This window comes from Chanodichthys erythropterus, chromosome 23 (genome assembly GCF_024489055.1).
Source record: "Chanodichthys erythropterus isolate Z2021 chromosome 23, ASM2448905v1, whole genome shotgun sequence".
NCBI lineage: Eukaryota > Metazoa > Chordata > Actinopteri > Cypriniformes > Xenocyprididae > Chanodichthys > Chanodichthys erythropterus.
This window is the reverse complement of record NC_090243.1, coordinates 30,863,273-30,878,960: the sequence shown is the minus strand read 5'-3', so window position 1 is coordinate 30,878,960 and position 15,688 is coordinate 30,863,273. Positions and strand designations below refer to the sequence as shown.

The window sequence follows — 15,688 nt, the reverse complement described above, 5'->3', positions numbered from 1 at the left end:
TACTGGTATTGGCGATAACCACAATATTTAAAATGAATAGGACTCTTATGATATCATAACACATAAATACTCCAGCAAGAGAACATGGTTGACCTCTCAGGTGGCAGTATTGCGACTTAACGCTGACACCTGTCAAATAAGACGGCGACGCAGCGCACACAGCTATTCCGAGAAGAACCATGTCGTCCGAGTGAGGAGTGAGAGGCTCTGCCTCTGTCCACACCCAAAAAAAAGTAAGCTCGACAGTGAGGGAGTTTTTCGGCTTCAAAGAATACACTCTGCAGAATTTGCCTGGCTACATCAGTGCGAAGGGTGGCAACACCACCAAGCTTTTTACGAACCTCCTGGTCTATCAACCTGCGGATTACGCCATTTTACAGAGAGTAAGTTGGGATTATTTTACTAGTCATGGAATGACTAGAAAATGTTAGGCCATATTAACCTGTTAACAACGATTTTCTGTGTTCATGTATGTAAATAAAAGGTGATTATTTTAATAGATACCACATTTTCTTTATTCGTATTATTTAGCGTGATGTAGCTATACATACAGTTATATGCACTCTAAATTCAAGATACACGGGCATTTTTGCCTCTACAAGTTTTTGTCATTATCTTATATCATAGGATATGATGTACAATATCACACGAGCAAGAGTGCTGTGCAACAGACAAATGTTTTTGTTATACCGACTGAATCTGCATTTTGAACGAATCAGTTTAATTAATGATTAAACGACCCATTCAATAAAGACGGTCACTTGCTTCCTTCCTTCCTGAATAAGTCATTTGAACAAATCGGTTGAATGAATGAATGAATGAATGAATGAATGAATGAATGAATGAACTCATTAAGTGACTTGCTGCCACCTTCTGGCAGTTTAGTTTCATATTTAAAGTACATTTTAATTAAAAAGTTAAAATTTGAAAAAAAATACCACATTTAAATATCGAATTAAATTTATGTAGACAAATTGTAAAATGCTGTGTAAATATATTAATGGCACTTCTCATTCTGTGTCACCTCTGTTTTGCAAAGATGGATTTTGTTGATAATGATTTCATTTGATTGGTAACAGCCATAATGTATAGGCTATTATTCATTGTTATTTCTTCAGGTCATAAAAAGCCTTAAGTTTGACTTGAAAAAAATATGCAGAAGTCCTGAAAAACACACTAAATAAACAAAGTAAAAATTTATTTGACTGATACATTTTCCCCCTGAAGGATTCTGCAGATATCGCGATATCGATATTGTGAATTATTTTGGCCACAATAACCGTGGTGTGAAAAATCTAATATCTTAACAGCCCTAGAACACATAGCTCACTAAGTTTTTAAGCACAGTGTATATATTGAAATGTATATTTTACAAGTCTGTGAAAGTCATTTTTATTGTTATTCATGTCTCATTGTACAAAAAAAAAAAAAAAAAAAAAAAAAAAAAATAACAGCAGTGTCTGGTCCATCTTAACAGTCTCTACCTCTGCTTTTGAGCTGTTATTGTTTTCACTCCCCTGTCAATAACTGGCACAGTTCCAGTTCAGACCACCCAATCAGATGCCTCCAACACAACAATCCACCGCCTGTTGGCAGCCTGCCAGAGACTGCACAGAGAGCATTACGTCACCATTCCTCAGGGAGGCGTCTGATTGGTTGAGAGGAGCTGAGTAAATTAGGCACTCGTCCAATGAGCCCGGGGGTGCCTATGGACAGGAACTTTTGACAACAACAGGTCACGTGGAGCTCTGTGAAAGGCTGCTGGTGGAGTTCTCTCTAATGGATTTCTCCTTTAACCCTCCATCTAGTAACTAATCATCAGGCAATTTTGGCACCAAATTAATTGACCCAAATTGAATTGTGGTGTTGGATTCATTAGCAATTCCCAGTGTATTTGGGTCAAAGCACTCCATTCCTCTCCATCAGAAAGCACAATGGAAGAGACAAGTTCTGTTTGACCCAGAACTTCAGTAATCAGATTCCATCCAGCAAAGCAAGAGCCTTTAAAGAATTTATTTGGGAAATGCAACAATGTTGTCCATTTCAAAGCCTGCAACAAGGATGTTTTGTCCTAATTTAAGGAACATTTTATAGAAAAATTCTAATTAAACAACTCATATGACTTGCTTTTTTTCCAAGGGTGATCTTTTTCATACAATGAAAGTGAATAGATATTGGAGCAGTCACAGTATAAAAGAATAACAAAATAAGTTTAAATGAAGTTGTCCTCTATATTATGGTACTTTTTTGGAGCCAATCATTTTCATTATATGGAAAAGAGCCACACATTGTATGGATATTGAGCTAAACTATTTTAGCTTGATGGAAGAAAAAATCTAAAATAACATCAGGGTGACAAAATGACAATTGTCATGTTTTTCTTCAAGTTTCTTTTTATTTCATTAATTATTGTACATCCAAAATGTCACGTGAACTTTTGGTTTGAAGCAATATTTCTTGTGAGCATTAAGGTATTAAGATTATTATGTTTAATGAATTAAATAATAAATTAATACATTTTAGATTGTGAAAAAAACCCTCACCATTAAAAAGATGAAGCTAGTTTACAGCCACATTGTGTTTGATTATGAGGAGTAATTTACACTGAACAATCTAATGAGATTGCACTCACAGCACTCAGCACTGTTTCAGCTCTACAGGGGTCACTGAGGTCATTGCTTTTTAAACAGGGGGATTTTCAGACCCTGCAGCAAACAAAACCTGCAAACCCTTCTCAACTCTCACCTCCACACAACCTCTTTACACATTACAGTGTAAAGCCACGTCAATAAAACACTTCAGAACCGCACCAAACCACCTTCACAATGACTACCACAAACTGCACTTTCTCGTTCCCCATTGCACTTATGCACGCGCACGCATACACACAAAGCTGTAACAAATGTTATGTTAATTTTACATTTCCCTCATTTACATTAACAATTACAATAACTGCCATTGTGTTGTGCAATATATATTGCAATAGTTGAACTGTTGTTTATGCCAAGATGTTTATGTCTTTTCTTTCTTCAGTCGAAAAGAATTAAGGTTTTTGAGGAAAACATTCCAGGATATTTCTCCATATAGTGGACTTCACCCAGATACAACAGGTTGAAGGTCCAAATTGCAGCTTAAAAGGGCTCTACACGATCCCAGTGGAGGAAAATGGGTCTTATCTAGAAAAGCGATCAGTCATTTTCTAAAAAACATAAAAATAAAAAATGTATACTTTTTAACCACAAATGTTCATTTTGCACTAGCTCTGCGATGTGTCACACGTGCAGATGAGCATTTGTGTTTAACAAGTATATATTTTTATTTTTTATTTTTAAATTGTTCCGCTAGATAAGACCCTTATTCCTCGGCTGGGATCGCGTAAAGCCCTTTGAAGCTACACTGAAACTGACATTTGGAGCTTTAACTGTTGAAGTCCACCATATGGAGAAAAAAAATGTTTTCCTCAAAAATATTAATTTCTTTTTGACTGAAGAAAGACAGAAATAAACATCTTGGATGACACTGGGGTGAGTAAATTATCAGGAAACTTTAATTCTGAAGTGAACTAATCCTTTAAAAGTTGAGCACTTATGGATTGGGACACTGGAAAAAAAACTGTGGTGCAACAAAATCAAATCATGTGTACATTTTGCATCTTTATTACATTCCTTTTTTCCATTTCCTTTTAAAACTTCTTTAGAGAACCAAACATCCACCCACAGCACCTTCACGTGACAGTAATAACTCACTTTTTTAGGCAGCTCCCACGATGCCCTGGGCTGCGGTTTTCATTGTCATCAAAATCATTGTCGTCGTCATGGTAATCGTCATCCTTCTCGGAGCTGCCGCGGCGGTTCCGGATGTGCAAGGGGACGTAACCAGGCGTGGGTCCAAACAGTTTCAACTCACCCTGACCCAAGAGACTCTTTTCTCCACAGTAGCAGAAGGCACAGAGCTTTTCTCTGAGATGGATGAGAGAAGACATTTTAGAAAAGATTTTTCAGACTTTCAACTATTCAATCAGAAACATAACATAAGTAAACATTCCTAAGTACATAAATATAGCTGTAAATTCTGGGCCAACATTGCAAGTGCTTGGTTCTGTTTTGCATACTTAAAGTGCAATACTGAGAATGCAACTCGCTATGTTATGAATTCCGCTCTGAATGCCAAAGAAAAGTGACATTTCATAGCCAAAAGTGGTTGCATTCAAGTAGATTGTTTTACCCCAAGTCATTAAGCAGTTGCGCATCCAATCCTCACTGCTCTATCTGTGCAACAATCTGACTAGTCAGGGGTTTCTAGTTGATGCCTCATGCCCCAGTGCCCTGCTGAGGTGCTGTAACTCTTCTGAATGGGTGACCGAACTCAAAAAGGATTACGTGAGAGGATATGACATCCTTGGATGGCTCTGACAGTGAAATCACACTCTAAATCAGTCAAAAGACAAGACTCCTAATCAACCCACAACTAGGGATGTGCACAAGTCCACAAGTACTCTGACGTGACACCGATGATCAATCATGAAAACCTTTTTCTGATTGGTTTTTGCAGCATTTTGGGCGGTACCTGAGGTCAGATTGGTTAGCGGTAGGAAAGCACGCTGTTCAGACCAGCAAAATAAAGTGAAACTATGTATTTGAAAAGGGGCAGTAATGCCTGGAATCACTTTGATCATGAAAATACAGTTAAAAAAAGAAAATTATCTCATCATCATTTGCTCACCCTCATGTTGTTTTTTTGAAAGGTAGATATTTGGAAGAATGTCAATAACCAAACAGATCTCACCCCCCATTTACAGTACTATCATAGTAGGAAAAATAAATACTTTGGTAGTCAATGGGGGGCAAAATCTGTTTGGTTACTGACATTCTTCTTCCTTTGTGTTCAGCCGAAAAAAGAAATGTATACAGGTTTGGAAAACATGAGGGTGAGTAAAAATGAAAATTGTCATCATTTGGGTGAACTATCCCTTTAAGTGCAAGATGTGCAGCACCAATCTGCTAAGTAATTGAGAACTTGTTTTTGAGACCTTATCAGTAGTCGAAAAAAAAATTGTCAAAAAAAAAAAGCCCAAACCACAACTGCCATCTTTGTTCAAACACTTGCTGAAAGCTAAGGCTGCATGATACATTAAAATAAAATCAATATAATGATATGGCTTAATGCGATATTTGAACTGCAAAGGCTGTAATCTACATAAATATATGTGCTGGCAGTTTCAGATATATGATGTTCCAATGTCTCCGAAAACCTTGGTTCATTTACTGTGAATTGATTTGTTCTGAGACACAAACACAGCATCATGAACTGCACACGTGTAAATGAACACTGCCGCATTTCACTCTGAAACAAACATCTCTTCAGACTAAATTGCAGCCTTTTGTGATTTGAAAATATATATACTATTTATACTAAGCCATACAGCAATTTAAAACATTATTTAATTAATTGTGTAGCCCTATTTATTTAATTATATAAATAATTATTAGCTTTTCATCAACCCACGAACACCCTAGAGTTTCCTGTTTGGGAAACCCTCCTAAATGTAATAGTTTGTTTAATATCAAAATTACATACAAAACTACACAGACTTTTTCTTTAGAGCAGTCAATTTATTTAAACAGTATTTGAAATTATTTTTGGCCTTTAGCCAAGTAGGTCCTGAACTTTTCAGTTTTGGTGAATTACTAACAAAACTACACAACACAGAATTACAAAAAAGAAATTCTTAAGGGTTAATTCTCTAGTAAAGTAACCCTTTAAGAGATATATATATATATATAATTTTTTTTTTTTTTTTTCATATCTTTCTTATTTGACATCCAGTAACTCTGTGAATGAGGACATTTTTGGTAAAGCTTTCCTACATATGAGCTGCATCTGGATCAAATTCTGTGGTGATAGCATAAAGTAATCAAAATTTACAACATTTGGAACCAAGGTAGCCTTTTTGTTTAGCACTTGACTCCCCTTAAAAATTGTTCTTCCATTAGGAATATCTAATAGTAAATGCAATGGATTATGTTGATTTTGGGCTCATTTTAATTGTGAAAATCTGTGCATGTTTCATGATGTTAAGAGCGAAAATGCCATTTGAAATCTACATAATTGTTTATAGTTAGCACCAGTGGAGTTTTATGTGTTGTAACTCTGTGAGAAATATCTCACGATCGACAAAATTGGTGATTATTAATTATGATTATTATTTTTTTCATTGCTAGGTGGCTTTTTTTTTTTTTTTTTTTTTTTATTATACCGATTTTATGTTATGTTATTCCACGTTGGAAAACAAGCATGGATCAGTTCCGGGAACATTGAATAACACATTGCATCCCGGAAAGATGAGAGACATGTTTTAGCCAAGTATTTTACATCACTCCGTGAGTAATATCTCGTGATTGACGAAATGGAATGCGTTAATTTTTGGGCTCTTTTTAATCGTGAGAATTTGCTGTAAATAATGTTGTGTCATTTTCTACAATTTGTGCATTTTTCATGAAGTTATGAACAAAAATGCCATCTACATGTTTGTTTTCAGTTAGCGCCTGTGCATTGTTTTTGTTGTAAACGCAATTTGTGCAGACTCATTAGAGGGTGAAAACAATGCATCAGGAGCATAATAGAGACTTGATCTGAACGTGTAACGTCTCTGATTTTGTATGCAAAAAGAATTTTGTGCTACCTATTTGGTTTCAGTTTCTAATTGCTCTTAAGGCTGATTTATACTTCAGCGTCCGACCTGCGCCGGAGCCTCTGCGCCATAGGCTATGCGTCTGTTTTCATTTATACTTCTGCTTCATTGTCCACATCGACGTACATGCAGACCACTAGGAGGCAGTGTCCGCGGTCATGTTGAGTATCAAAACAAAGAACAAAGAACTTGTCAGAGAAGCTTACAAACAGAAACGGCAGAGAAGCGGCAAATTGGTAATGACTTCTGTTGCAGTTTTACTGTATGTGTCCTCTGAAACAGTGTTTTTTCATCCATAGTGAAGTTGAAAGTTTTTTGACCCGAGGGAGGGGTTCTAGCAGACCAATCAGAACGCTTGCGGTCCACGTAGAATTGACGCGTTGTTCAATTTTTGAAGAGGTGCACGTCAGGCTACGTCGCGTGCAACGCACAGCCAACATCGTAGCTACGGCGTACACTCGACGCAGAAGTATAAATCAGCCTTTAAACAGAAACACAAACCGGTAAGGTGACACTCCCGTTGGTTTTAAAGGGTTAATTGCTTGTCTGGATGCATAAGTTCTCTCACAGTGGAGCCATGCATATTCTTGTACAGAAGTCATCCTAAAAAACGATTAGCATCTGAACTGCCCTGAAATTTGACTTTACCTTTTTCTATAGTTAAACACATGGTCACCAGTCTAAACAGTCATTATTTTTGTCGCATTCCCTGTCATGTGGCTCTTGGGTGTGTACGTTGTATTTGTATTTACTGACAACATTTTGCTCGTAAACATTGTGATTGTTGTGAAATCTTAGTAAAATGTCATAACTGTCAGCGCATTCTCATTAGAGTTCATTTACTTTCTCTGTCAGCTGTGCAGCCCATGAGAGCTGCTGTCAGTAGAAGATGTGATACGCATGCAGTACAGAAGGGGGTCTCCTCTCCTCTCACACGCTGCAAATGGTGCTGCACATTAGCAAGTGCACAATCTGTGCTAATTGGGAATCTAAAAGAGAGCACTCTCTCGCCCCCTCCCTTTACTAATGACAGCAGCAGGGCTTCAGCGGTCCCCTCCCCCCACACTCCCTCGCTTTCACTCAGAGTGTGCAAAAAAAGCACACTAGCTGCGGTCATGCGTACCAGTGTTGGCAAAATCCTGAAACTGGGATTTTCAACATTGTTGTGTGTATGTTATAAAACAAAGTAACATTTGCTGGATGAACTGCAGCAACAGTTATGTCTGACACAACAGAACTAAAGCCCAAAGTATATTTTTTTCCCTTTTTTTTTTTTATACATGTACAGAACCATATGCGTACAGTCGAACGCATAGCCTTTCAAAGTATACTCCATCTGATAGTGTGCTTGAATGCAGGCGGTCAAAGTTTCTTTGCCTGAGCTATTTTTCTCCAGAAGTTATGACCGATAGAAATGTCTGTACTCTTATAACCAAAGTTGCAGCTATCTCTTAAGCCCCTCACACAAACACTTGTCAATGCAAACATCTGTTGTTGTTGCGGTCTCTGGTATACTGTTGTTGCTCTTTAGTTTCGATTTCTACCGTAAAACAACAGCCAAGGCCAGTATTGCTGCCTTGTGGAACAACTGATTTGTGCAAATTAAATTCAATGTGCATAAGCAACCTGCACGTACTATTCTGGTGATGAAATTTGCATCACAAGCACTGTACACAGACCCTTGTATGTGTGTAAAAACCGAACAATACTTTGGGCTTAAGTCATCCAGTGAGTAAGTGACCAATTCAGTCCATGATTCACACAATAACAACTCTTGTGTACTATTCAAACTGATTAACCAATCATTTTAACTGATTCTTTAAAAAATAACTCTCAGTAGGTGATTCCTTCACGATTTGAACATCACATCTTTCTTTTCAGCACACACACACACAACTGTAATCTTTCTTTGACCTGATGTACAATTGCTACTTGTTTTCTAAGACCCTATTGACCCCCTTGTACACTTTCTTCTGTCTAAACATTGTTCATCAGCACACTGTGTTTGTGTGAACTCTCTCACCCTCTTCTGGGCGACATTAAAGCTTAATAAAAGCTTGCTCCTCAACCTTTTAATACACACACACACACACACACACACACACACACACACACACACACACACACACACACACACACACACACACACACACACACACACACACACACACACACACACACACACACACACACACACACACACACAGACAGCTTTGTGTGTGTTGTGGGTGAACTAACCTAGTTTTGGCTTTTCTAGTGGTGGATGCGGACGAGCCAGCAGAGTCTTCTGACACAGAACGCTGGAAGAGCGGGGACAGAGGCCTCTCGTCTCTGGGGCTGAGATCCAGTGGCTCAGGAAAATCATCATCCGTTTCTGGCTCCAGCATATCTATGAATTCAAACAGGACAGTGATCATTTTTATATCCTTTATCTTTTAACAAAAGGTAGTCAACATGAAATCAAAATAGACTCTACTGACATGCCTTATCAGAAAGAAAAAAAAAAAAATTCGTAGAATGTATTAACAGTTTTTTTAAATAGTTTTTTTTTTTTTTTTTTGCTAGTGTAACCAAGGTCATGTGAGTGGGCCATAAGCGGCAAGCTCAGGAATTAACATATAACCAGATGTTTATTCGTGTTGATGATAAAAATGCCGAACATTTTTGTATGTCCATAAAAATGAGAGTGAGAAGGAGAGAGAGAGAGAGAGAGAGAGAGAGAGAGAGAGAGAGAGAGAGAAAAAAAAAAGAAAAACACTCCCCTGCCTCACCTTGATGATATGTTTTAAATGAACCCCAGTACTCAAGGACAGAGCGGAGCTACAATCTTAGACATAATATTTGATTTGATAAATTACAGACTGTCCAAACATGCCATGACTCATTTAAAACTCCACAAACAATAATTATTGATCAAGTGTTCCTACATAACTAGAAACACAAGCTGGTTTTCCAGTTAACATTTCATACGCCCACTGGATTAGTGGAAACAGTCGTATGAGTGAAGAATGTTGTCTTGCAGCAGCGTGACATTCATATCCGCAAACATGTCATCTGCTGATGATACATTAAAGCAGTGCAAGAAGAAGAGCGGGCAGTTGGCAATTACAATGACCCATGAGTAAGATGAGGAAATGTATAAAATCAGCAGTTCTCAACTGGGTTTGCTTGAGGATGCTTTGGATTTTAGATTGGTTTTATTACCCAAGATATAATAAAAACTATACAAAACAAAATTATTCAAGTAGTGCTAATTTTTGATACTTTTATAGTGCTTTTTGAAGTCTGAAAGCTTTAACCCCCCAATGTAATAGGAACAATAGTTTTTTGTTTGTTTGTTCCCTAGAAGAAGGTTTAACGGATTTTCAATGACATGAGCAAGAGTAAATGACAAAATATTCTGTTTTATGGTGAACCATTCCTCTAATTTAGTTTATCTACAAAACTCAGCAATGTGGCATGAACCTTACCTTCCATGGATAATATCACAATCAACAATATCTGCCCTACAGTTCAAAAGTTTGGTGTCAGTAAGATTTTTTTAACTGACTGAAATTTATAAGACTACAGTCTTCAGTGTCACATGATAACTATCATATAATGTGCTGTGCCCAAGAATCATTTCTTATTACAGTATCAATGTTGAAAATAGTTGTGTTGCTTCTTAATATTTTCATGGAAACTGTATATATGTATATGTATATATATGTATATATATATATATATATATATATATATATATATATATATATATATATATATATATATATATATATATATATATATATATATATATATATATATATATATATATATATATATATATATATATATATATATATATATATATATATATATATATATATATATATATATATATATATATATATATATATATATATATATATATATATATATATATATATATATATATATATATATATATATATATATATATATATATATATATATATATATATATATATATATTTTTTTTTTTTTTTGATGAACAGAATGTTAAAAAGTATAGCATTTATTTTAAATACAAATCTTTCATAACATTATAAATGTCTAGAAATGTCTGCTGTTGATTTTGATCAATTTAATGCATCCTTGCTGACTAAAAGTATACATTTCTATCAAGACAAACTGGATACTGACACTTTGTTCTTCTAGAGAATAATGCAAAAAAAAAAAAAAAAATTAAAATTCACAAACACGATGTATCCCAAAAAGCCACTACAATGGGAGCCATGACCTTTAGATCAACCTTTACAGGGATGAAAACTGCTCATCTCATGGCAGACTTACCCACACAGCACTTGTTAAAACGATGTTTGAAAAGGCAGAACATTGTTTTTCCATTGTTCAAAAGAGCATTCATGTCAATAGACATAAGAAACAGGGACAACAGAGGAAAAAAAAAACAGGTGTGCACCAGAGTTTGATGTACATTACTGAAGAAGATGAAAACATATCAGTGTGACATGAAGAATGACTAACTCTTATGAGTCTATCCCACCATTCACAACCGAAAACACGTAGCTCATGACAGTGAGCAAATTTTGTGAATACGGACATGTATTGTGCAAATACACAAAATACAAATACACCTTAAAGGGGGGGTATAATGCTCTTTCATGTATTCTGACTTATTTACACTGTTAAAGAGTTGGATTCTCATGCTAAACAAAGTTTCAAAACATGAGTTGGACGTATGATGGAGTATTTATGTTCCCAAAATTCTCTTCCAAATCATCACAGGATTCTGATTTTTTTTTAAAAACGGGGCGGATTTCCTTGTATGGGCACTTCTCCCGGAAGGGCACGTGCACACACATCGACCAGAGTGAGAGAGCAAAAGCACACCTATCAACGCAAGTTCGGGTTTACTGAAGTTGTCGCCAGGTCACAGGACTGCAATGTCACCAAAGAAGTATGTTTTTGGTTTTGAGGGAAAGATAACGTTGCTTCCCAAAGAACCCAGCGTTCAGTAGAGCTGAGAGATTTGTTCTCACGCATTACATTGATGCACTCTCGATATTTGTCATTAAAATAACCATAGAAACTGATAGTTACAATCACTTTTTTTATTGGTTAAAGTGAATGGAGAATATCTTTTGAATATGTTTTTCCGTGGCTGTTTGAGCCCTCAGGATTGGTGCTTATGGTTTTATATACAAGGCCCAGTTCTACACTGGATTTACAGATCGTTTGAAACTGAAAGATGGAGTGGTCACAGCGGTAATGTTCCCAGTCATAAGTCAGAACCGCAGGTGGTGAGTAAAACTGCTTCAAAATCAAATGTCTGTTTTGTTGGCAATAGGCACCTAAGTGCATATAATGTAAACATGAACGTGAATTAATAAATTAATTATTCATCATTCATATGCTATATTCATTATAGTGACTCGAAAGTTATTCATGGATAATGCAATGGTGTATTGTTTTTTTTAAATACAGTAGTTTAGCTGACCATTGTTAGCTTGTAGACGATCTCTACACTTGTAGACGATCCCCCCAATTTGATCATTAATTACTCGCCCTCATGTCCTTCCAAACCCGCAAGACTTTCGTTCATCTTCAGAACACAAATGAAGATATTTTTGATGAAATCTGAGAGCTTTCTGTCCCTCCATAGACAGCTACGCAAACTTTAACGCTTAAAAAAAATCATAAAGAGATCGTAAAACTAATCCACATGAATTGAGCAGCTTAGTCAAAATCTTCTGGAGAGACTATTGATTTATACACTGAACAGATATAATTTAGGCTTTTATTCACATATAAACATTAGCAATAATGTAATAGGTAGGTGTGTTCTGAGGCTCCACCTTCTTTGATGTGGAAATCTTCGTGTTCATTTCTTTTGTCCAGACTGTCGAGATCAGACATGAGTAAAACCATGAACGCTTTATAGTAGAAACTGAAATTGTAATTCTAATTTTAGCAATGGTATAATGTCTATATAAAGGTGCTTTCAAACCGAATAGTTCTAAGAACTCAGTTATAGGAACTAGCCTCTAGGATAGTTCCCTGAGAACTAATTTCTCCCCTGGGCCATGTTCCTGGTTGCATTTGCACTATAATTAGGAACTCTGAAGCGGCCGACAGCGGCATCTTTAAGCATGGCATTTACAAACGCTAAAAAACAGCGGATGCCGAGGATGCTGTGAACGAAGCTGTGTTTGATGTGTGTCGTGAGTTTCGTGATAATGGAGGTAGAATGTAAACGCATAATTTGTGACTGAAAGAGAAAAAAGTGGGGCTAAGAGATTAAATCTCCTATGACAGCTTGCATTATTACATATAATCAAGGCAGAGAAAATAACACAACCCTGCAGACAACAGGTAAATGCCATTATTGCTGTTTTCCATGTTAGTGAAGTAAATATGTTTACACAGCTTTTTAAAAATGTTGGGTGCCGGTGTTTGACCAATCAATGTACACTTATGTCACTAATAGTTCTTATAGTGCTGGTTTAGACCCTAATCTGAAGTAGGAGCTAATTTAGTCCCCCCAAATGAGTTCCTAGAACTAAAATCATTCCTAGTTCCTGCAGTGCAAACACAGCAAAATTCGGGTACTTCAGCCAATAGTTCTAGGAACTATGAAAGGGTTCCTCCAGTGCGAAAGCCCCTTATAATTATTTCTCAGACTCTTACAGAAAAATTTGTATGCCATATTAAAAAAATAGCTTCTTTAGGCTAAAGTGGCAAGTATTTAATATGACCTCCCCTTACATTTGAGCAATAGCTATTTTAAACCTAAATGGAACCCTAATTAATGTCATTGCTAAGTAACACCTGTATTTTTCCTACCATTTCATCTCAAAATGAATGCTGTGAAAAAGGTCTATTACACAAGGCTTGTGACATGCTTGAGCATTACATACACATGTTCTATGAGTTTTATTCATTGGAAGCTTGCTAATAAGACCAACTTTCAATTCCATTTCATTCAATGTGCCAAATATCACAGAATTTGACACACATGAAATCATAGTTTTCCATCAGCAAGGCCAGTATCAAAGGGAAATCGGCAAACAAACTGGATACTCAAGATGTGGTATTCAAGCTGTTATAAAGAAATTTGAAGTATAAGGAGAGGTCAAGGACAAAAAACATACTGGAAAGCCAAGAAAACTTTCACAATCTGATGAAAATATCAGAGTTTCTCAGAGTTTTTTCTTTGAGAGACAGGAAGAAATCCAGCAAGGACCTGGCTCAGCATCTGGCAGCTTCATTGGGATGCCAAGTTGACCCTTCTACAGTGCGAAGAAGCTTGATCAGGAATCGTCTTTGTGCAACGACAGCAGCCAAGAAACCACTTTTTCGGAAGGGGGACAGGGTGAAAAGGCTAAGATATGCTAAAGCTCACAAAGATTGGAATGAAGATCAGTGAAAAAGAGTATTATGTTGTGACAAATCCAAGTTTGAAAGTTTTGCGTCCAATCGTCCACAATATGTGAGAAGAAGAGTTGGAGGAATGAGTGCATGCAACCTTAAGTGAAACATGGTGTAGGGTCTGTCCTGGTTTGGGGCTGCATTTATGCAAGTGGTGTTGGTGATATTGTCTGAATTGATGGGATAATGAATGTTGAAATGTACAGACATGTTTTACTTCATCATGCCATTCCTTCTGGAAAGCACTTGATTGGGAATGGTTTTATTTTTCAGCAAAGTCTTACCAAGCACATTGCTAATGCAGTGAAATCATATTTGGAGAGAAAAAACTGAAAAAAAAAAAAAAAAAAAACTGACAGTCATGAATATTATAGAGGCAGTATGGGATCACCTGGACAGAGAAAAAATAAAAAATAAAGAAGAACTCTTGGAAGTGCTGAAAGAAGCCTGGTATAATATACCAGAAGATTACTTCAAAAACGTCAACAAAAAAAAAAAAATGAAAAAAAAAAAAAGGAAAGGAAAGGAAAGGAAAAAATGTGTCTTACAAAAATACATTTAGTAAGGTCAGATACAGATCAGAACTACATTTTTACAGTCTTGGCTTGAGAGACTGAGGGTTATTCCAATTCTGTTTTATCCCCTTTGGACAGTTTTTTTGGGTTGTTGTGACTCAGTGACCCAGAAGTGATTTTCTGTCGTCATTAAGGAACTTTTAGAGCTGATAAATGGAGAAAATAAATATCTGGCAGCCGCTGTGTCACTGAAGCGTAAGTAGCATCTTTATTTTAGTGCTGCTTCATTCTGTCTAGACACAAAACTACATCTCTACAGTTCAATCAAAACAAGCCTTTGTTACTAGAGAAAGGGGGGGAAAAAAAAGAGAGAGAGAAAAAAAAAGAGATAATCCTGTTCAACCATGTTCACCCAATCTTCCTCAGAAAATCCTACTGCCCAGAGCAGAAACTCTTGCAGTGTAATGACTAGCAGGAAATGAATGTTCTCAAGAAGGTTTTGTGGAAAAAAAGCTGTCATGATCATGATAGAGTCCTCTGGGGTGGAGAAGGGTTAAGACCACCCTCATATTAGAACAGGAAGAGCAGGAAGCACTAATGTGATAATGTCACAAATTACTGAAGTGAACAAAATCAAGAGACAATCAAGATGATGGATACTGCAAAAACAGTAGTCTCAGACAATACAAACATGGATAATTCACAGACTGCCTAAAACACATTGCACACAAAAGCTTACTCCAAATGGCAAGATCCAAATTGAAGCCCATAAATTATCAAATAAATTCCAAAATGTAAAAATAAAAAATAAAAAAAAGAGAAGGAAACTTGATGAAAACTAAAATAAATTCAAATAGTGACATCTGAAATTTATTTTTCTTTTAATGACCATAAAATGCACAATAAAAATATTTAACTGTGATTGGGCAGTTTACCTGTCAGTCAGTGGACCAGGCTTTATGCCAATAATTAAAAGTCAAGCTTGCAAGACTAAGTAGTTACTACGTGTTTGGACATTAGACACACCTGACTGACACCAAGAAAAGAGAGATCATGTCCCATAATGCCTTTAGAT

The 15,688-nt window shown here is 36.3% G+C and overlaps 1 protein-coding gene across 3 annotated transcripts in view; it reads right to left on the bottom strand.

Moving 5' to 3' along the window:
* Positions 1-15,688, bottom strand: part of kmt2ca (lysine (K)-specific methyltransferase 2Ca) — a 157,808-nt gene that overhangs the window by 99,526 nt on the left and 42,594 nt on the right. For all 3 annotated transcript variants that reach the window (XM_067377809.1, XM_067377811.1, XM_067377810.1), the window contains exons 4-5: positions 8,930-9,080; positions 3,747-3,959 (exon numbers count right to left, since the gene is read on the bottom strand). In XM_067377809.1, the coding sequence (XP_067233910.1) occupies positions 3,747-3,959; positions 8,930-9,080 (364 nt within the window). The remainder of the gene's footprint in view (positions 1-3,746; positions 3,960-8,929; positions 9,081-15,688) is intronic.